Source organism: Chanodichthys erythropterus, chromosome 12 (genome assembly GCF_024489055.1).
Source record: "Chanodichthys erythropterus isolate Z2021 chromosome 12, ASM2448905v1, whole genome shotgun sequence".
NCBI lineage: Eukaryota > Metazoa > Chordata > Actinopteri > Cypriniformes > Xenocyprididae > Chanodichthys > Chanodichthys erythropterus.
The window spans coordinates 4,267,046-4,291,650 of NC_090232.1; the positions used below are offsets into that span (position 1 = coordinate 4,267,046).

General features: G+C 34.0%; 1 protein-coding gene across 1 annotated transcript in view; it reads right to left on the bottom strand.

Moving 5' to 3' along the window:
- erbb4a (erb-b2 receptor tyrosine kinase 4a) overlaps positions 1 to 24,605 on the bottom strand; it is a 204,128-nt gene that overhangs the window by 73,746 nt on the left and 105,777 nt on the right. Inside the window, exon 2 of the mRNA XM_067402388.1 lies at positions 13,814 to 13,965. Coding sequence (XP_067258489.1) covers positions 13,814 to 13,965 — 152 coding nt within the window. The remainder of the gene's footprint in view (positions 1 to 13,813; positions 13,966 to 24,605) is intronic.

The window sequence follows — 24,605 nt, forward strand, 5'->3', positions numbered from 1 at the left end:
TTGCAGTGTTAAAGTTAACTACCTGAACTGAAACTATTAAAAATTGTTTCTGTTAATTTAAATAAAGCTGAAATAATATATATATATATATATATATATATATATATATATATATATATATATATATATATATATATATATATATATATATATATATAAATATAATCACTTAGAGACTTAATTGAAATTTTCTATTTAATCTCATTGCTGTCTAGAAGAGAAACATGAAATTGAAGAGATCTCATTTGGGATTTCTCTTTGCAATTGGAAATTATTTATAATGACTTACATCAATAGGAGTTTTCATAGTTTATTCATATACAAATGTATACAAACTGAACAGCACATTAATAAATTGAGTATATAGACTCAATGAAAGCCCCTGTAATACGTGTGCTGTATGTCACATTGAATAAAATAGTAAATGTTTGTGTAAATATATATATATATGTATATTATATGAAAAAAAAAAAAAAAAAAAAAAAACTGGCCACTAACTGAAATAAAATAAGTTAACATTGAAAAGTAAATAAATAAATAAAAAATATATTAAAAATATAAACATTTAAAATAAAATTATAAAAAAATACTTAAAATTAAATTTAATTTCTTACTTTAAAATTTAAATAAAAAATTAAAATATAAAAATAAAACTAATTCAAAATATCAGTAAACACTGTAATAGTATACAAATAAACCTACAATACACTGGGAACATTATAATCATTCAGCATCACTGCTTCAGAATGCAACATTAAAGAGGGTACATTTTCTTCTTCTCAGTCTCAGGTTCTTGCACCAAAACAGTAATTCAATTTTGCTTGACTGTTGTCCACACAAACAGACTGTTTAAGCTACTGTACTTTTAAGAATTATATGTAAAACACTTGGTTTACTGCTGGCAAAATGGGCCAAATAGGTAAGAAAACTTCAAAACCTATAATGCACTGGGCATGTTGCCATCTAGGGCCACTCCCACAAGTCTGCTATGGATAGGCTTAATCAGAGTCAAATACCACCTTGCTTTAGTAGGAAATACTTCTTTGCAAACTTTTAGTCATCAGTGGCATTGACTTGTATTGTTCCCAGTGCAAGAATTCACAGAGTAAATGTTTAGCTGGAATTAGTTACTTTCGGTTTCCGGTGAGGAATCCAGCACGTCGTAGGCAGCAGCTAAAGGCTGCGAAGAATCATAAATATGGAAAGAACACCAATACGGAAAATCTGAAAAACCAAGGCCAAATGGAGGGGAAAATACCGAAAGAAACTGCCATTCTGACAGTGCCACCGAACCTTATGAAGCAAAGCGCTGTTGCATACAGGTAAGACATAGTGTTTCAATTTCACCATAATGCTGTTTAAAAAAGAGACAATCTACGATACAATTTTTAGTAGTAAACCTACCCTAACAATAAACTGTTTTGTTAATAACCCTCTGTCGATCTGACTGTCTGTGCGCGGGGATACAAAAATGCAAAAGTATAATCTGTAATTTTCATGAAAGCCCTGGAGCTGTCCAAAGTCCATCAGCGCGTTTTGTGTCATCCGACAGACTTTTGCTGACAAATAGACGTCCATGTAACACAGAGAATGAGTAAACATTGTAGACATTGTAACAATACAAAGCAGGTTGAAAATTGGTTTAATTAAAAAGCTGGCTGACTAACCAGCATAAAAGATAGAGCGCTGCAGCAATGCTGACCGTTCCTATCGTTTTGTTTGTAAATTGACATTAGATGTCAGTCCTCAGTAAAAACGTTATGACAAGAAAGTAAGTTGAACCACAGAACCATGAAAATGACCTCTATTTCATTGCATTTCAAGCACAAAAGTGTGTAATTAGTAAACACTAATATGCTTACAGACTATGAACTTCTGATAGTACTTTTTTGCGAAGGGGAAGAGATGCTTAATCTAACAATGTGTTAATTCCAATAAAAAATGCTGTAATTACACTAATGTTAGTGAGCTTGCGGCCGCGCTGAAACTCTCTCCTCCGACAATGTTACAGTGACAGTGCAGTGGGATAATGAGACAGTGCTATTAGCCCACAGACACAATTACCATTTTCTCCCATAAGCCCTCTTGAACCCTTCCTCTTTCTCACTGGGCACATTATGTCAGGCTGAAGTGATTTTAGAGGGTTTAGTGTTAGCGAGGAGGTAGTGAAATCCTACATCTGTAAATGAGAGGAGCAGAAGTCAAGTAGCATCATCTCTAGTAAAATTACAGCCTGGTTCATTTACCTCTTGGAAAAGGACATGCCTGTTCAGCAGCACACAATTAGAGAGTGAAATAACAGCTATAGGGAGGAGATGGACGTCTCTCGCACTCACTCAGAATACAGTGGATATAGCTTCAGTACTTTGATAGAGATTCAAAATGCAAAAATACTGGCAATACGAAATGGCATACTTCCATACTAGTATAATACTAATGCTATATGAACATGTAAACTGTGCTAGAAGAGATTTTGGGTTATGCAGTGAATACTTTTTAAAGAATATGGGAATATGTCCCATTGTTTGAATATGGGACATGGTGTAAGTGTTAGAATGCAATTTGATGTTTGGGCTGATTTTGCCTTTACTTTTCTCCAAAAACTATACAGTAAAACGACTTGAACAGTAATAGTTAGAGTCACTCTGAACATATTGAAGGAATGAGCAAACCTTTAAAGGAAAATGTTTTATGAGTGTTTGAAAATGGGACATGGTGTAAGTGCAAGAATGCACTTATTTTTGGAGTGATTTTGCCTTTAATTTTCTCCAAAACTGTACAGTAAAATGACTTGAAATGGGATACAGTGATATTTGGGGTCACTCTGAATCCATTGTAAAAGTCAACAAACCAATGAAGAAATAAATTTTCATGAGTGGAGAAAAAGATCCAATTATTTTTTTTTTTTTTTTTTTTTTTCAAACATGTGCAGTAAAATGACATTTTGGTAACACTTTATTATTGGGTCCTTTATTTAGTTGCTTAGCATGCATATTACTAGAATATTGGCTAATTATTAGTACTTATAAGCACATATTAATGCCCTATTCTGCATGATCTTATTCTACATTCTTAACATAAACTTAACCACTACCTTACTAACTATTAATAAGCAGTAAACTAGTAAAATGTGTTCCCTATATACTAAAGTGTTATAGACATTTTCGGTAACACTTTACATTAAGGTTCCCTTTGTAAAGGGTTTATAAAGGTGTTTGTTAATGAGTAATAAGTCATTTACAAATGCATTATAAATCATTAATAATGCAGTTATAACTGCATGAATAAAAAGGCGACTTTAATGCAATACCTGCCAAATAGTGAGCCGTTTTTAACTCACATGTTATAAATGCTTAATAAATGTATTTATTAACATATTTAACTCAAAAACAGATTTCTGGTTTATTTTATGATGCAGCAAAAATTGACTATCATAATTAGACTGAAGGTTGTTGTATTTGTGCTTTCTTATTAATATCTCATGACTGCCACTTGTCTTACTATGTTGCTTACCAGAAGTTTTTGTCTTACCCATGATACTCTCCAAAAAGGTCATGATGCCTCTCCACAGCAGTGTATAAAAACAAAATTATTGTTCTTTAAAGACAAAATTCCAACTTTATTTTGAAAATAAAACAAAAGATAATAACCATAACTTGATTAGATATTAAAGTCTGCGTGAACCGGAAGTTGCAAACGACTCTTCTCCAGTGTTGTGACGTATTTCCAAGTGAAACAGAATATTGAATAGAGGGCAGAGTTTTACTTTAGTGCTCCTCCTTTCCATCTCTCGCACTCCTCCTCTCCATATCTCACTCATAGCAGACGAACGGTTGCAGAAGAGTGCTTTACACGTTTTCAACCTAAGCCGTCAAACTGACGTTATCAGAGAAGGAATGCCATTCCAGACCAGAAGTAACTTTTTCAGATTTTGATTAAAGATTACTGTGACAAACAAGTTTTTTCTGTGTTTTAACTTGCACGGATTCATTGTTCACCACAAGACCCGTAATATGACCAGTAATAATATTAATGTAAAGTGAAAACCTGTGAACCATTTATTAATGAGTTATGAACATTAACAACCTATGAAAGGGAACATTAATGTAAAGTGAAAACCTGCGAACCATTTATTAATGAGTTATGAACATTAACAACCTATGAAAAGAAACCTTAATGTAAAGTGAAAACCTGTGAACCATTTATTAATGAGTTATGAACATTAACAACCTATGAAAAGGAACCTTAATGTAAAGTGGAAACCTGTTAACCATTTATTAATGAGTTATGAACATTAACAACCTATGAAAAGGAACCTTAATGTAAAGTGAAATCCTGTGAACCATTTATTAATGAGTTATGAACATTAACAACCTATGAAAAGGAACCTTAATGTAAAGTGGAAACCCGTGAACCATTTATTAATGAGTTATGAACATTAACAACCTATGAAAAGGAACCTTAATGTAAAGTGAAAACCCGTGAACCATTTATTAATGAGTTATGAACATTAACAACCTATGAAAAGGAACCTTAATGTAAAGTGGAAACCCGTGAACCATTTATTAATGAGTTATGAACATTAACAACCTATGAAAAGGAACCTTAATGTAAAGTGAAATCCTGTGAACCATTTATTAATGAGTTATGAACATTAACAACCTATGAAAAGGAACCTTAATGTAAAGTGGAAACCTGTGAACCATTTATTAATCAGTTATGAACATTAACAACCTATGAAAAGGAACCTTAATGTAAAGTGGAACTCATTTAATGAGTTATAAACATTAATTACCTATTAAAGTGAACCTTAATGTAGTGTGAACACACGTTAATCATGTATTTATTAATTATTAATGTACACAGAAGATAATATCTTTTTCAGATGAAATATTTTATTTTTGATGAATGTCTCAGTAAACACAACTTTAAACTTGAAAAAAATAAAAAATCTTTTACAGCACAAAGTTACAGAGCATGACTTCTCATGTGGCTTATGCAGGTAAACTTAAATTAAAACATTCAGAGAAACAATCAAGTATTCAGAAAAGATAATAAACATCACACCTATAAGCCAAACATATTTGATACAAGCTGAATAAAGGCACCTAAATATGTATTTTTTTTAATTAACAGTTGTGTAAACCATTAAATCAATGACCTAATGCACCATTACAGAACATTAGCAGCATATTAATATGCATTTAATAGATATTTCTGATATGATAAAGGCCACTGTAACTTGAGTACGTTATTTGGCTTTGGTCATCCGTACAGTACATGCGCGGGTGCGCCGGAGCGGTTATTTGTTTAAGATAACTACAAACTAACACAGCGATTACTAATATAATATAAACACTAGAAAAACAAAGTCTGCGATTTCACCTCAGTTAGCTTACCCATCAAATCAGTAAACACAAATTCCCTTCAACGCATGTTGGAACAGTACTGTGTAACTTCTTCTCAAAAGTGGCAAGGCTTTATTGAATGCTCACTAGCGCCAACTCCTGTCACACGCCAGAATCAACACGCATAGTGATGAGAACCCGAAAGAGAATAATAAAGTATACAGCCTACTACTACTGCGTATAATAATAATAATTATAAATAGAAGAAGAATGCATTGCTCATTATACATTATTGTCACATTTGGTGTAAAGAGCAGTCAGGGAGCAGGATTCAGATGAAGCATTTTTTTTTTATTATGAAGAAAGTTATAGAAAACTAGACATGACAATAATATATTAGGCTATACTAATATATACTCTTTATATATACTCTTTATATACTTATATACTCTGTATACTTATATACTCTTTCAGGGTTACATCACTAAGCATGCGTGTTCTGGCGTGTGACAGGAGTTGGCGCTAGTGAGCATCCAATAAAGCCTTGCCACTATCGTGAGAAGAAGTCATGCAGTTACCAGGGCATGCTCTAAAGTAAAATTTGTGTTTAAAGTTACTGATTTGATGGGTAAGCTAACTGAAGTGACATTGCAGACTATGTTTTTCAAGTGTTTATATAATAATCGCTGTGTTAGTTTGTATATTATATGTTTATTCGCGGTGTTAGCTTTTTATATTAAATAAATAACCGCTCTGGCACTCCCACAAAGTTACAGTATCCTTTATCATGATATCAAGAATAATTATTAATTGCTTATTAATATTTTAACAATAAAATATGTCACCAGGAAAAAAACAAAAGAGATCTGCGTCTGCTTTAATAAACACGATGCACACTACATTAAGGTTCACACAGGTTATTAATATTCGTAACTCATTAATAAATGGTTCACAGGTTTTCACTTTACATTAAGGTTCCTTTTCATAGGTTGTTAATGTTCATAACTCATTAATAAATGGTTAACAGGTTTTCACTTTACATTAAGGTTCCTTTTCATAGGTTGTTAATGTTCATAACTCATTAATAAATGGTTAACAGGTTTTCACTTTACATTAAGGTTCCTTTTCATAGGTTGTTAATGTTCATAACTCATTAATAAATGGTTAACAGGTTTTCACTTTACATTAAGGTTCCTTTTCATAGGTTGTTAATGTTCATAACTCATTAATAAATGGTTAACAGGTTTCCACTTTACATTAAGGTTCCTTTTCATAGGTTGTTAATGTTCATAACTGATTAATAAATGGTTAACAGGTTTTCACTTTACATTAAGGTTCCTTTTCATAGGTTGTTAATGTTCATAACTCATTAATAAATGGTTAACAGGTTTCCACTTTACATTAAGGTTCCTTTTCATAGGTTGTTAATGTTCATAACTGATTAATAAATGGTTAACAGGTTTTCACTTTACATTAAGGTTCCTTTTCATAGGTTGTTAATGTTCATAACTCATTAATAAATGGTTCACAGGTTTTCACTTTACATTAATATTATTACTGGTCATATTACGGGTCTTGTGGTGAACAATTAATCCGTGCAAGTTAAAACACAGAAAAAACTTGTTTGTCACAGTAATCTTTAATCAAAATCTGAAAAAGTTACTTCTGGTCTGGAATGGCGTTCCTTCTCTGATAACGTCAGTTTGACGGCTTGGGTTGAAAACGTGTAAAGCACTCTTCTGCAACCGTTCGTCTGCTATGAGTGAGATATGGAGAGGAGGAGTGCGAGAGATGGAAAGGAGGAGCACTAAAGTAAAACTCTGCCCTCTATTCAATATTCTGTTTCACTTGGAAATACGTCACAACACTGGAGAAGAGTCGTTTGCAACTTCCGGTTCACGCAGACTTTAATATCTAATCAAGTTATGGTTATTATCTTTTGTTTTATTTTCAAAATAAAGTTGGAATTTTGTCTTTAAAAAAACAATAATTTTGTTTTTATACACTGCTGTGGAGAGGCATCATGACCTTTTTGGAGAGTATCATGGGTAAGACAAAAACTTCTGGTAAGCAACATAGTAAGACAAGTGGCAGTCATGAGATATTAATAAGAAAGCACAAATACAACAACCTTCAGTCTAATTATGATAGTCAATTTTTGCTGCATCATAAAATAAACCAGAAATCTGGTTTTGAGTTAAATATGTTAATAAATACATTTATTAAGCATTTATAACATGTGAGTTAAAAACGGCTCACTATTTGGCAGGTATTGCATTAAAGTCGCCTTTTTATTCATGCAGTTATAACTGCATTATTAATGATTTATAATGCATTTGTAAATGACTTATTACTCATTAACAAACACCTTTATAAACCCTTTACAAAGGGAACCTTAATGTAAAGTGTTACCACATTTTCTAATATTTTGAATCCATTGAAAATATCAGCAAAAGTATAAAGAAAAACTCTTTAAATCCATTTTGACCATTCCAAGCAGCCATACCGTAAGTTCCCAATTAGTTAATGCAAAAAAAAAAAAAAAAAAAAAAGTATGGCTGGCTTGTCTGGATTCTGCTACTGACTATAGATTGCTATAGATTGTTTTTCACCTTATTACGATCTATATTTACGTTTTAAAGTCAAGCGCCCTCTAGCTAGCATAAAAAATAATGACAGTGTCGTGTTACGTCTGTCATCATAAAATGACGTATGGCTGGCATTACCAATCAAAATTCATTTAAATGCCATTAAATACCATTTGTCCTATTTCCATTTAGCAAAACTCTTTATTTTTTTTTTATTTATTTATTTTTTTATTAACGACTAAACCCACCCCACTCCTAAACCTACCCTTAGTGATTTATAATGCATATACTCTTTATGAGCACATGCATTCCCTGGGATCGAACCCACAATCGCATGATCACATGATCGCATATTGTTATATATTGCTCTGCCAATTGAGCTACGCGAAACCCGAAATATGACACAGATAAAAGGGAACAATGCATTAAAATGAAAGTGTCCTGTCGTCGATAGGGGTGCAAGTTTAGTAAACCCTCCTATGTGTTGTATTTCAGGGAAGTGACAAACGACCTATATAGGCTTATTGGCTGGAGAACATGTTGATATTTTGCACCGAGGTTCTTACTGCTGCGGAAGCAGAAAAAGTTCAAGATGAAGAATCAAATGTTGCGCAAATCAGTGTTTCTGAACGAATTGGTTGAGGAAACGATTGAATGACTCACTCATACAGACATTCCCTTCCCGCCACCTACTGGCATAACAATGTAACCATCAGAAAGACTAATTAAAAAACTGATTTCAGGAAAACCAAAGGGACTGAATTACTGGTGTCTAGGATTGCAAAAGGCTTCAACTTTGAAATATTAGTAGAGCACACACACACACACACACACAAACCTGTAATGAGGCTAGTGAGCTGGACAATCCCCTCTCATTTGGGCAGCTTTGATTAATGACAGGCCCAGTTTCTGATTACATCCTAATTAAAACGGAAAGCAAGTGGATTTCATGGAGCATAAGAGGGAAATGGGTAAGCAGAGCGTTTTAGTAAAGTAATCGCAGAGCCAGATTTATTAAACTCATTCCCTAAGAGGAAACACAAGGAAACAAAAGTGTAGGAAGATAGTAGCTCCTGGGAAAAATAAATAAATAAATAAATAAATAAATAAATAAATAAATAAATAAATAAATAAATAAATAAATAAATAAATAAATAAATAAATAAATAAATAAATAAATAAATAAATAAATAAATAAATAAATAAATAAATAAATAAATAAATAATATATTATTATTATTATTATTATTATTATTATTATTATTATTATTATTATTATTATATATTATACTGTATCATATTTTCATACACTAGGCTCCTACTGTATAATATCATCATGATCAAATCTTTGCTGAAAAACCACACAATCTTCAACATTAATTCTGACCTCTAATTTATAGTTCATACTTTTTTAGCAAGTAAAAGGCCTTTTAGTATAATAATCCTAAACACGTTCCCATCCAGGTCATGTGTGTTTTTGCTGTGAAATCTTTAAAGATTTTTATTAAATAAACATAATAATAACTTTTTATATTGTTATTAATATTTCAAGATGAATATTTACTGGACTGAATCAACTTATGCTTGCTTGATTATCTATACATCATGAAAAAATCATGTTAAAGTGTATCAAATATGATCACCAGGCTTTTGAGGAAGGTTTATTTGTTCATGTCTCAATCTTCATTGTATTGCATTATATGTATTCTAAAAACTACATTCTTTGATCATAAACTTAAGCATTTAATATCATCTTACTAAGACATTATTGTGAGATATAGGGTAAAAACTGATATGTATATGCATTTTATGTACTCTGTGATAATGTTATAAACATCTCATAGTCTGACATTTTCATAATAATTGCAATAACTGTATATTTTGCATAGCTTTTTGATTAATTTTGTCATCAGGAACTACAAAATATAAAACTTTTGATCTATCCTCTTGCAACTAAATTAAAAGTAATACCAACTCTTACACTGCTTTTTAAATAAGCCTAAACCCACTTTGCGTTAAGGGTGTGCTGAGCACTAGAGATATTTCCAAGATGAGAGCTGCTTTGAAATAATACTAGAAATAGGAATATCAAAACACTCAGTATTCACAAATGACTGAAGGAGTTCATAAGATGGAGAGGTCTCCCTAATCTATAAAGTTTAACCACATTCTGTATGGACTTTTGGACACATAAAATGTCTGGATGTCATTGCACTAGTTGTGTCAGCTTAAAACAGTAAATCCACTGTTAAAGGCATCATCATTTCTAGACATTTGTGGCTAAAGCCCTGCATAGTTTTTTTTTATAGTTTTTTTCCTATAATGGAGAAGTTTTCTTGACTCTTGTACTTCTGCTGAAAGGGAATCTAGACAGAGAGAGCTCTGTAACACAGATGGGTTCATTTGTGTACAGTGTCTGTTTACAAGCTGCCCACTTCTCCAGTCTGTGTCACTTTCTCTCTGTGTTGAGTCAGTCACTGGCTGGCTGTGCTGTCACTGTGAGTAACTCTCTCTGGCTGCTGAAATGCCTCATCACCCAAAATGCATTGCATTCAAAACCATAGACGTAAATGTCCATTCAATAAGCATATGCAACAAATGTGCAGCGCATGGAATGTGTAAACAAAATAAAGTGCATAAAATATAATATAAAATGCATGATACATTGCATATTACTTAAAACTGATTTATTGGATATAAGTGGTTTATTTAAAATGAGTGGGTGACAGTGTCCTGCAGCATGCTACACATCCAAAACTGTATTTTATGTATGTATGCATGTATGTATGCATGTATTATGTGTGGAGAGGTTACTTTATTATAGTAATATCTAGGGACATCCTCATGCTCATGTTGGGTTTTCATGTTTTATAGAGACATTCCATAGACATAAGGATTTTTATACTGTAGAAACTGTAAATTCCCACAACGGGTAACCCCAAAACTGGTAGAAAAAACTGGCAATGTGTTTTTCAACTCAGAGATTGAAATGTGAGAAGGATTTTAACAAGGAAGGAGGAACAAAATGACCTGCGAGAAGTTCTGCCTCTGCATAGATCTGTCTCCCCTCATGTACTGCATGTATATGGACTGCGGTGACAGAGCAACAAATGCAAAGAGGCAATTGTCTGTGGCAGTTCCTGACGTTAACACGACCTGGCAGCTCAGACATTGAGCCGCTCTGGTATTCCCACTAAGCAGGCATGGAGGGAGCCAGCAGCTTGATTGATCAGACCTTAATGAAGAGTCAGTCAAAGCCTGTAACATCATTAGCTGCTGCTGGAGCGCTCAGGCCTTGACCAGGATAAAACCTGACAGCGGACCGTGGGTCTACATGACAGGCCAAAGTGACACCACCTGCCGATACACACCCTGATCCTGGACGCTGGTAGATTGATGGGAAAACATCAGGGCTACAGGTAAACAAGAGACCTTTGAAACATGGCTTTGTTCGTTTAATAGTATTCGTGTAGGGTGTGACGAAATAAGAGGGGAGTCTCAACAAAACACACAGGATTTGAGACGCATAATAACTGGATGAAACATATCAGGCTGTAAGACGGATTACATATTATCAGTAAATCGTAACCTGGGCCACCTTTTAATGAAGACTCGAATGTGGTTCATACCAATCAAACAAGAGATGACAAATATGTATGCACCGATTATGCTAATTGAAAAGTACTATAAGTACTAGTAAACAGTCAATATCCTGGTAATATGCATGCTAATAATCAACTAGTTAATAGTGAGAATTGGACCCTAAACTAAAGTGTTACCAATTGTTTATTGTTATGAATAAATTACACTATTTTCTGCACATTTGTGCCTTTTATCATATTGCTGTTTCCACTGATATACTGTATAAAAGCAATACGCCTACAATGATTTTACAGTAAAGGGTAAGAACACCCTTTACCCACCATAAAACAAAAGTACTGCAGATTATTACTTTATTTTAAGTCACCACTGTGTATTTTCCAAAGGCTATTAGAACTTCTCAATGTCATAATTCAGGTGTAAAATTTTCCAGCAGCTTCTCAAAAAAGACATTTTGGTCTCATAGGAGAATAACATTATTCTCACCATCAGGCCGCTCTCAAACTGCACACTTTTTTTTTTTTTTTCTTCCTATTTGACCTATTCACATTTTTTTCATCCTTAAAACACATTAGAAACAGTATGAGACGACTTTCTTGAAAAAACATTCATTTATACAGAGACTCAGTAGCCTGTTGATTTTTCTGTGAATACGTATTACACCTGGTTTTAGTGTGCAAATAAAGGCAGCCACGTACAGCCTTTTTGCTCCATTTCTGCAGTCATACCAAGTTCGGAACCAGAGTGAAGAGTAACATCCATTAATGCAAATGTAAAAGAGCTATTTAACCATCAGTGTTACCAGCCAGTAATTGCAGCACCCATGCAAAAGACTGCTAAAAGCTTCAACTGCCTTTGAAATACAGAAATACAGGATGGCTTGCTCTCTAATGTCATGTCACTAGAGTGTTCATATTGAGAGAAAATAGTCTTTTGCTATTAATATATTTATATAGTTTTATGTCAGTTATACATAATAATGCACTATATTTTGTTCATTTGTGTCATTTTAATAAAAGGTGCACAAGATGCAAATCTTCCTTTCTATACTCTAAAACGTGCTGGGTTAAAAACAACCCAAGTTGGGTTGAAAATGAACAAACTAAGTTTGCCCAACCTACTGGGTATTTTTATTTAACTCAACTATTGTTTAAAAATTACTGCATTGCTTGCTTAAAATGAACCCAAAATATGATGGAAATTAACATTTATTAATATGTTTAATAAATGAACATTTTAATGAATAATAATTAAACAATAAACATTTATTAAATTGCTTAGTAATAAATGTTCACCTTTTGATTATTATTGTTGCATATTTTGGGTTCATTTTAAGCCAGCCATATAGTATTTATTTTATTTTTTTATTTTTTTTATTTTAAATAGTTAGGTTAAATAAAACTACACACATTGGGCAAACATTTAACCCAACAGCTGGGTCTGCCCATTTTCAACCCAACTTGGGTTGTTTTTAACCCACAATTTTTTAGAGTGTAGAACTTTAAGGTGAATTTGGGTAAGTTTGGGTAAGCAAGTTTTTTTTTTTTTTTTTTTTTTTCACGGTACGGACGTCATGGTTCGGTGGATACAGTCAGATGACAAATACAGCCAGTCACAGGCGATCCACACTCCAATCCAAAAGGGGGCACGCAGTAATGCAATGCTGTTTGCTAATCACCACAACAGGAAAAATGCAGAAGAACAGACAATCTATGCACCATCCTAAAACATGAGTTCAGATGGCATGCAAGAGCTTGCTAGTAGCCTACAAACTGAGTTTCGATTAATTTTTGTGACACGGTGCACAAGCTTCAAGAATAGGAAACTGGGACGGCAGAAAGTGCCATCCTGTTTGTTTGTTTTCTTTATTTTACAAAAGCAAAATGTTTAGTTTAAGATGTAGATGTGTACATAAATAAAAACAGACCCTTACAGGTTTGAATGATGTATTACTCTTATGTGTATGACCATAAATGTGGAGTATTTTATAGTTGTTTCCGCTGTTATAATGAGACAAAATTGTTTGGCATTGTGCTGATTTGGTCCTGGAAATGGGAAGCCTCAGATGCCGCTTCACTTGCTGTCTCCTTGCGGAAAGGTGAAGTAGGCTCTATTTCTCCTTCTCGCTCATCTTTCCGTGATTTCTTGAAAAAGCTATCTATCTATCTATCTATCTATCTATCTATCTATCTATCTATCTATCTATCTATCTATCTATCTATCTATCTATCTATCTATCTATCTATCTATCTATCTATCTTAATTGCAATTACTCACCTTGAGGAAAGACAGGTTACGGTTTCGTTCAATACTGGTGATCTCCAGATTACCCATGACCACCTCACAGTTCTCGTAGAACTGGCGAAGGGTTCTGTACTGCTGGTCCAAATCAGAGAGCGTGCTGAGCTTGTTATCAGTGCCAGGACACACTGTAGAGGAGAAAAAGAGAGACAGAGAGATTGATCAGACCACTAAAACTGTTTTGCACTAGCAGTTCATTGAGAAGTTTGTGGTATACCGTTCATCACATGTAAATAAATCCACAGGAAAAATAACAAAATAAGTGATATAAACAAGTTCTGAAGCTAGTTTCATCAAGATGTCATAACCTGTTGCTGAACACTGACCAGCTTGGCTTCGCTCTCGCCTCTATATGAAGACAAATGAGAGCTGGCGAGGACAATTCCCTAACATCATCTATTAGATCACAGACCTGTGGAACCATGACCACAAACTGGGTATTTGCTCAACAGGCCTAGAGAATAACAGAAACTCCAGTCGATAGCGCAGCAGAAGCATTTGTGCTGGAGTTATAATGTGAGAAACCACTGGGCTGATGGTGATGGTGATGCTTCTGAAGTGGAGGCAGGAGTAATAAGCAGTTATTGAACCCCGGAGGGCGACTGTTTCTCTACATTACAGCGAGCTATATTACGGCCCGCCGCCTGCAGAGCGAACCACTCCATATTATTGCTGTGGACAAATTACACCCTTCCCCACTAAATTCATTCACTGTCACAGTTAGGTAGTCCCGGAGGACGCGGCGGTGCCATGGTGTATACAAAGCGAAGATTAAGACCTCTGCTGGACAAATTGTGAATAGATTCCCTTATTGAATATGCCACGTCTATAGGTGAGAAAAGCATCTGGCGAGGAGAACAATGTGCCGTCCAGTACCATGTTTCTCACAGATGGAGGTCTCCTCTGTGCTGGAGTTAATTTGTTTCTGAGAAAGCACACTAGAGAGGGAAATGTAAGATGTCAATCTTTTTTCCACCCTTTCCTTTTACTTCTCTCTCTCTCTCTCTCTCTCTCTCTCTCTCTCTCTCTCTCTCTCTCTCTCTCTCTCTCTCTCTCTCTCTCTCTCTCAGATTGAGGCTGTAAAGTACCTTAATTTGCCAACTTTTCACTGGGGCTTAACACACAGAACACAAATGGCATGAAGTAAGACTAAAAGTGCAGATAAACTTCTGGAAGTAAGACTAAGAGTGCAGATAAAGTACTGACTTCCAACCTTTTTTTGTCTTAGATAAACTTCTGATGGTAAAAAGCTGTTAGATATGAAAGCCCTTTTTTCATATCATTATTTTTTAAGGTAATAAATTATGGCAATTGTGAGAAAGTGTTTTTTTTTTTTTTTTTTTTTTACACTTTATTTATGAGATGAAATAGTCAGTTGTAAGATATAAAGTAGCAATTGTGAGGTATACAATATGTCCATTGTGAGAAATAGTCACGCTGTAAAAAATAATTGTTAGTTTAACTTTAACTTAAAAAAAAAAAAGTAAGTTACCTGGTTGCCTTAAAATTTTAACTGCTTTGAAATTAAAAATTTGAAACTCAAAATATTGTTATCTGAACTACATTAATTATCTAAGTTGATTTGACAAAAGAAAAAAATGTTATGATAACTACGGTGGCCCAGTAGTGCATAACACATCGAAATTAAAAAAGCAAACATAAGTTCACAACACAACGAAATCGAGCCACAACACAACGGAAATGCTCCCGACCACTAGGGGGCTCTCAGAGCTCGGTATTGTTAGTATTCCTTGCCAATGTTTTATAGAGTCAGCAGTGATATGAATACCACTATTAGTTTCAACAGTATATAACCACTGTATATCGACATGAAATATTAATTCAAAATCACTTGAGTGCACAATAGCTTCATATTTATACCTGTGAATGATTTGACGTGCTGCCACGGCGAATGATGAAGGGAACGTCTGACGATTCCACCAAGTGGTTAAAACGTATAATTTGTATTCATTAAAATTACTTTTAACATTTAAAAACAAATGATGATTAAAAATGTTCAAATTCCAAAGCTTGTCAGTCTTACCAACAGGAAGTAACAAGCTTTGGAATTTGAACATGTCTGTTTTTAAATGTTAAACAAAGTCATTGTAATGAATACAAATTATATGTTTTAACCACTTGGTGGAATTGTCAGGCGTTCCCTTCATCCGTGGTAGTGCATCAAATCATTCACAGGTATAAATATGAAGCTATTGTGCACTCAAGTGATTTTGAATTAATATTTCATGTCGATATACAATGTTTACATAATTAAAACGAATCATGGTATTGATATCTTTGTAAGACTGTCGACTTTATAGAACATTGGCAAGGATTACTAATATTAACGAGCTCTGAGAGCCCCCTAGTGGTTGGGAGCATTTCCGTTGTGTTGTAGCTTTATTCCATTGTGTTGCGGCTTTATTTCATTGTGTTGTGGCTTTATTCCGTTGTGTTGTGCCTTTTTTTTCCGTTGTGTTGTGGCTTTATTTTGTTGTGTTGTGGCTCGATTTCGTTGTGTTGTGAACTTATGTTTGCTTTTTTAATTCCGTTGTGTTGTGCACTACTGGGCCACCATAGATAACAAATCAGGAAAAGCACACAACGAAAATACTAAAACTAAAATGAAAACTGAAAAGATAAAAATAGGTTACTTCAAAATATTAATAAAAACTACAATATACACTGTATACAAAAATACTGTCACACTTCTTCTTATTAAAAAATAATACTAAAATAACTATCAGAGAGTCATTTTATTATTCACTTATCTTAATTATTCCTAAAGTCACCTGAAAACAAAATGTGAAACTTTGTTTTATGTACTCGCCAAAGCCAATTTTCAGACATATGGCAATTGGCGAGAATTTTTACTTTATAAAGAAGGTTACAGAATTCACTCAGTAAGGCCTCAACAATCTTGGCCTTCAACTTTCAGCGCTTTGAGTATTTACTTTACCATGGCTTAAAGGCAAAAAGTATTTGAAATGAAACATTCAATAAAAGTGTGACTGATGTGCTCAAAATCGAAGAATGAAAAATGAGAATGTGTCCTTTTGCTCCCTGCCTACATTGACCCAATAATCCATGATCGTTTCTAACGCTAAGGGATTCCTTTCCATACTTCAATGGCATCTGTCGACAGAAACTGAGCCTTTAGCTTTAGAGAGCTGAAAAGCCTACATCAGAACTTCAGGATATGGGATTCAAGCAGGATCAATGGAGTGACAGATCACCACATTAACACCCATCCCACTATTTCACACACTCATCATTTTTGACTCGGTAAACCCTAAGCTCCCGGGGCGCTGATGTGCAACAAATCCGTTCATCACATTTGCTTCAATGAGACATCTGCACTTTTCAGGTCTCCCAAAAGTTTAGGCAGGCATGTACTGTATAAAATCGTCAATTTTGATTTCATGGTGTCTTTAATTTGCACAAAATGAAGAAAAGAAGGAAGAATGACCACTTCCTCCGGTCACTTGGGCACAGTTTTGAGATACAATAATCTCAAAATCATGATATATTTATGGCAGCTTGTTTCTGCCACTGAATAAAAAATAAAATAGGTAAATGAGACTTTTTGTCTCACAATTCTGACTTTTTTTCTCACAATGTGTAATATAAACACGCAATTGGTTATAAAGACAGAATTGCATGATATAAAGTCAGAATTTTGAGATATAATCTCGCAATTCTGAGAAAAAACTATGTTTTTTTCCCTCTGAATTGGACTTTATAACTCGCAAATTACAAGGCTATATCGCACAATTCTGAGGAAAGAAGTCAGAATTATGGGATAAAAGTTGCAATTATCTTTTGTTTTATTCTGTAGCGGAAACAAGTTTCTATATATATTGGCTGATATGTTGGTCTACAATTAAAAATTACTGCATCAGCACTTTTTCACTGTTTGAACCATTCTCTGAAATGACTCTGTCTGCAGGTTACATTGTTACGCCAGTAGGTGATGACAATTGACTGTCAAAATGAGTAAGTCAATGAGTCATTCATTCAACCAATTCACTCAAAATCACTGATTCATTCTGATTTGAAACATGCAACTGTCTTCATAAGTGAGTCATTGAATCGTTCATTCAACAGATTTGCTCGGAAGTGTAGATATGGTTATAACACACTGTCTGACTGACAGATTGACAAACTCATTTGCAAGATGGATTAGAATTACGTTAATTTTCTCAGTATATATATGATATATGTGAATAATTGCAATAAATTAATTCATTGACGTCATGTAATTGATGTTCTTACATTATACTGAATGACAGAATTACAATTAATGTAGCTACACAGTATTCTACACTCAAAAAATGCTGGGTTGAAACCAACCCACGTTGGGTTGAAAATGGACAAACCCAGCGATTGTGCAGTTTTAACCCAGCGGTTAGGTTAAAAGTTTGCCCAACGTGCTGGGCAGGTTTATTTAACCCATCTATTGTTCAAAAATGACTATATGGCTGGCTTACAATGAACCCAAAATAGGTTGTAAATTAAAATTCAGATGCATAAATACTAGAGGCAACAAGGTGAACATTTATTAATTAGCAATTTAATAAATGTTTATTGTTTAATTATTATTTATTAAACATATTAATAAATGTTAATTTCCAACATACTTTGGGTTCATTTTAAACAAGCAATACAGAATTTTTTTTTTAAATAGTTGAGTTAAATAAAACTAACCAGCAGGTTGGGCAAAGATTTAACCCAACACAATTGTTGGGTTTGTCCATTTTCAACCCAGCTTGGGTTGTTTTTAACCCAGCATTTTGGGTTGTAAGTGTTCAAAGAATTAAACCAATTGGTGAGATTATATTCAAACTCTTTTGGAGTAATTGTGTCACCTCTGCAACAAAATATCTCCTCAATCCAGGAAGTGCGAGAGAACAGGCTTTTCCGCAGTGATGGCGATCGCTTAACGGCTCAGAGCTCGGCCAATGAAATCGCAGCAGTCCCTCATCCATCATTAGCTGACGGGGTCAAAGTGAGCCGCCCTCTCCTCGTGCTAAAAACTCCAATCTGCCCTGAATCATCATTCTCTATCACAAACCTTAATATATGCCATTGATTAAACCAATATCAGCAAGTGACAGCAACTCCATTTGGCTGTAAGGACATCTGCGATGGTCTTGGACACAATTTTCTCTTCCAGGTGAGAAAATCATATAGCTAATTATTAAGATTTCGCTTTAAGATAATTTCCTTTTTTTCCATCTTAAAATACTCATATCATAATCTAATATGGAAAGATAACTATGAGTCAGCCATTTATAGGTTAGCTATCGAAACAAGAACTGAAATCCACTACTGAGATACATTAAAAGAGCGATGCTGAAGACATGAATGGTGTTTGCTGCCTTTTTAATGAGATGAACCTCAGTTCTAACATTCTGAATCAATAATAATTTGCTTAAACGGCAAAAAGAAAAGTGTAAATAGCAGAAATATGACGTGAAGTGGACATTACACAATGTGGTCAGCCAATATATAATCAGGTGACTATAAATCAGATTTATGCAGTAATCCATATTCTTATTAAGAGTCACAGTTGCTGCATGTAATATAGTAAAAGTCATATCTCAGGTGGACGGCTATTGTAGGAGGTCACTGAAGCATGGAAACCATGTTGGGAGTGGAATTATGTTCCCAATCCATCAAACTTGGGATCTACCGACGACATTTTGCTTCTGGTTTGAAGTATATGAAGCAACAAATCTACAAAGAAGCGTAGGGAGGAATGTCAGCGTTGTGCACATGACAGGGAACATTCAGTTGAGTAATGTGATGGAAATTGATGTTTGTAATAGATATAATCAGCATCTGCATTCCAGGCTCCCGAATGTAATGTGTTCCCACTGCAGTTAGGCTGTTCATATCAAAATTGACCATAATATCCCCAGCGATGAGCAGGCAGTTTGATGGTTTCCTCTTGGAAATGAACTCTGTCAAGTGCAATAACATGAATCAGGGAGTGAAACGCAGAAAGAAGACATGTCCCCAGCTCTCATATTTGGGAGTTGTAGAGACAATTGCAGCCTTGAGTTTTTATAACAACACTTCAAAGAACAAGTTCAAATATATCTAGACATTCATTAAATACATTATGTTTCATGCACATACACAATGTTTTTCAAAAATATATAAAATTCATAGAGTCTAGATACAGGGGTGCAAAAAACTGAAAAGTTATCCCTTTGCGTCTTTCACGTACAGACAATAACATTGTCAAAGTGATGCGCGTTCACATGGGTTCGCGAAAACGATTAAAAAGACTGCCAGGCCAGTAGATGGCGATGTCACTTTGTTAAAAAACACTACGCATCTACAGACTGAACACGTAATATACGCATGCACATGACGTCACCGTTTTCACAAATTCGTGTTTTTGTAGTTCACACGGAGACAACAACGGCATCGTTTTCAAAGACTTGCAATTTTTTAAAACCATCTTCAAATGTTTTCATTCCGCTACAGGTCTGTGCTTATTATATTAGCGTGCTCTTTTCTCATATAACGCTTCTTAACTTCTCTGTTGTGTCTGTTTTCCAAGTTGTTGTTGTTATATAATCTACAAAGAAATAACATTTTACATGTTTGTAACATGTTTTTTATTATTATTTTATGTTTTATAGCTTAACTAACATTTTTACTAGAGATTAAATATATTAAATTTAATAAAATTTATGTTTCAATAGGCTTTTGTGCCTGTTTACATGTACAATAAAACTTTTATACTGAGCAAAACACTTTGAAACATTAAAATTCAGATCATTATAAAAATCCAACAATGCAAGAAAGCACATGACATGTCATAGGGTTTTGATGTCCAAACAGACACGATCCAAAGACCAAATCGGGATAATGGGCAAAAATCATGTTCTGCTTTCTACTTTCTTTCCTATGTGAAAAATATCTCTCTTTTTTGTCCATACAATGAAAGTCAGTGGGCACTAGTTTGGACCCCGTTGCACTGACTTTCCTTGTATGGAAAAAAACACTCTTCACAAAATCTTCTTTTGTGTCCTGCAAAAGAAAGACAGTCTAGAACAACATGAGGTAGAATAAACAATCACAAAATTGTACTTCTTTTGTGAAGTATCTCTTTAATCTATCTAAATGGTCAAGCACTATGCATCTAATCACATTTGCAATCAACCAAATTTGTGATCAAACTACCTGAAAGACTTGCTGAACACATGCTGCTGCAGTGTAAAGTACAAATAACACATTCAATGATGCAAGATGCTCACTGCTCTACTGATTGAAGAGATATTATACATTACAAGTGAAAAAAAAAATCTAATTTGAGTAGAATACAGTCGCATAGAGCTGATAATACTGTCTCTCAATGCAGGAGGGATGTTCACATGACTGTGGGCTCATAGCTGCTCACCAAGTATAATTTTCTAAAAGTGTAATTTTGAAGCATGGATTTTAATAATGTGATCAAGTGTAATCAGGGAGATGCTTCATATAGACTGAAATAAATTTCAAATGTGCACCGGCAAGCCCTGACCATGTGGCCTAGTGTCAAACTGCTATTTGATAATGAAAAAACACAAATGACAAAGAAATGGTTATTATAGAGAGAGGCAATACAGAATATGGACATTATGGATTGAATTAACTAACTAGGTTAACATGCAAATAATACTTGTCAGTTCTGGAATCAACTTCCTGCTGCCAACTAATATTAGGGTAAACAACAACAACAACAAAAAAAGATATATATATATATATATATATATATATATATATATATATATATATATATATATATATATATATATATATATATATAAAATTAAAAAAATTAACTGTCCTTCACTGAAAATGAACACAAAATTATGCATAAAAAATAAAATTACAGACCTGCTTCTAAGTAAACCCTTTCACAGCATTTATAATGAACCATATCTAATAATATTTCAGTGCAGACGTGGAAACAATTGTGAAATTGCTTCTTTTTTTTTTTTTTTTTCTTCATTTATGAGTCCATTTTGTTGTTACTGCTGAGTATGGAAGCTTGTTATATATATAGGTAATTGTGACTTTTTATCTCACAGTTCTGACCTTTTTCTCAGAACTGCAAGTTTATATCATGCAATTCTGACTTTATAAGACGCAATTGCAAGTTTAAATCTCGCAATTCTGAGAAAAAAAAAAAAAAGTCCGAATCACAACATTATATCATGCAATTATGACTTTATAACTCGTAAATGCAAGTTTAAATCTTGCAATTCTAAGATAAAAAGTCGCAATCACCTTTTTTATATTTTTTTTTTATTTAGTGGTGGAAACAAGCTTCCACAGCTGAGAGTGACTCAAACAAACTTGGAGAAAAAAAGAAGAAGAATAAGAAGAAGAAGAAAAAATAGCTTCAGGTTTAACCTGAAAAGTCCAAATATTTTCATATTCACAAGTGCTAAATGCTGCATTAAAAGAAATGTTCTTCTGCTTTAAGATGCAAAAATACCTTGAATATTCCAAAAAAGCATAACAAATAATCACAAATGTTCTTAAATGATCCAGCAGGACAAATGGGACTCTATCACATGCCCTGTCTTGAATCTTTAAAAGCTTAATGCATTTATTAGCATGTGCCTTTATTGAGTAGATAATGCATGATCCAAAAGTGTGAATTATTTAGCATCAGAGTTGAAAGTTAACCGTCTACAGAGGTTAAAACTTTACTTAGAATATAAAATGTACATATGTAATGAGTTCAATTCCTGTTGTTCACATATGAGCTCATTTTCACAAGCCAGACCTGCAGCAGTCCCATTCAACGGTCAAGGTTACATCATAGCTGGCAAATTTGCCCGCAGTAATGCATGTTAAAGTCACTCCACTTCAAGCAAGCGGTTTGGTTTTTATGGACGAAACCATCTGGACACGAACATATTTTGTCAGCATGCTGACTGAGTTGCTTCCTTTGGCTCTGGCTCTTTATATTTCACCAGTATATCTTGCAAAGCAATATATCTAATTTTACTTATTGTTTTTGGATTCTGATCTCTGATAATCTAATATTTGATAGTGGATTCAGGCTACTGCAAAACTTAATGTTAAAGAGGAAATTGTTGCACTGAGTTTTGCAATAATAGCTGTAATCACATTTAAAGCAGTGGTGAGGCACAAATATATCATTTTAGAAGTGCAATATTCCTTGGTTTCATTATTGCAATTGCAATAATGCAGTCGTTTAAATTAATGCAAATGTGTTCCTCTATGATGCTGTGCAATATGTGAGTTGAATCATTGGATAGAGTTTCGGGATGTAAACAATCGCCCTTCTCCAACATTCGACACACAAAGGCATGTGACAGCAGCGCTAATGCCACAAATGACACATGCAACAACACAAGCATGTCACACTGTTCTTCTTCACCCACAGCACGCCACAGGAACCCCACTGTTGTTTTTCTCTGTGCCTGCTAACAAAAGCCAACCGATGCATCTATGATATAGGGGCGTGGGGAAAGGTTATGTAATTTCTGTGGAGGCCAGCAATTACATCACCCTTTGTTTTGCATACAAAAAAGAAACATACTACTACTATCACTACTAGTACAATGAAACAAGTGCTTATGTCAACAGAACCTTCTCCACTATATTTATTTCTATAAATATTTCTCAGTCTCTGAGACCCTCCTTTCGTGTACGTCTAAGTGATTTCTATTTATATTTCACTTTCAAAAATGGGTGCAAATAGTAAATGGCATTTGACAACAGTAATGTGTTTAACAGCTGAATAACCAATATGTCAGTGGTTTAGAATTGATTACACACACACACTACATGTTGAATACATTGGTTTAACTCTTTGACACATAACTTACACATCAACACTCTTGACAGCCTGCTTTTTTAGCACAGTGCGAGTATCTACAGATTGCTGAATTTAATTATAGATGGCTATTAGGAATATGTGGTAATTTACAATAATGAGTGTCAGGTATTACTCATTATTAGGTTTTAAAAGTAATAAAGTTTGAGCTCTTAAGAGTGAGTGTTGCACCTTTGTTGTCAGCACAATTGAATTTAGATTTTCGGTTGCACCTCCTCTTGTATTGGTAGAGCACCTTTTTTCATATTCGTTATAACTCATTATTAGGAAATAAATGTAAATACAAATTTGACATTCAGCAATGAATATTAGTTTTGATCAGAATGATTGCACTCCCTTACATTTGGATGGCACGCGTGTTCACATTCACTCTGGAATTAAATTAAAATTAAGTCATTATTTATTCACCTTCATGTCAAACAATCAGAGCTTTTCCATACAACAACAGTTCACAATGACCACATTTGGCCAACTTCAAGTCACTAAAAGTACCATAAAATAGTCCACAACTATTTAAAGGTGCCCTAGAATTAAAAATTGAATTTATCTTGGCATAGTCAAATAACAAGATTTCAGTACATGGAAATGACATACAGTGAGTCTCAAACTCCATTGTTTCCTCCTTCTTATATAAATCTCATTTGTTTAAAAGACCTGAAGAACAGGCGAATCTCAACATAACACAGACTGTTATGTAACAGTCGGGGTGTACGCCCCCAATATTTGCATATGCCAGCCCATGACCGAGGCATTAGACAAGGGCAGAACGTCTGGATGTGCAGAGCTGAATCTTCAGACTAGGTAAGCAAGCAAGGACAATAGCGAAAAATGGCAGATGGAGCAATAATAACTCCATGATAAATCCATGATTACATGATATTTTTAGTGATATTT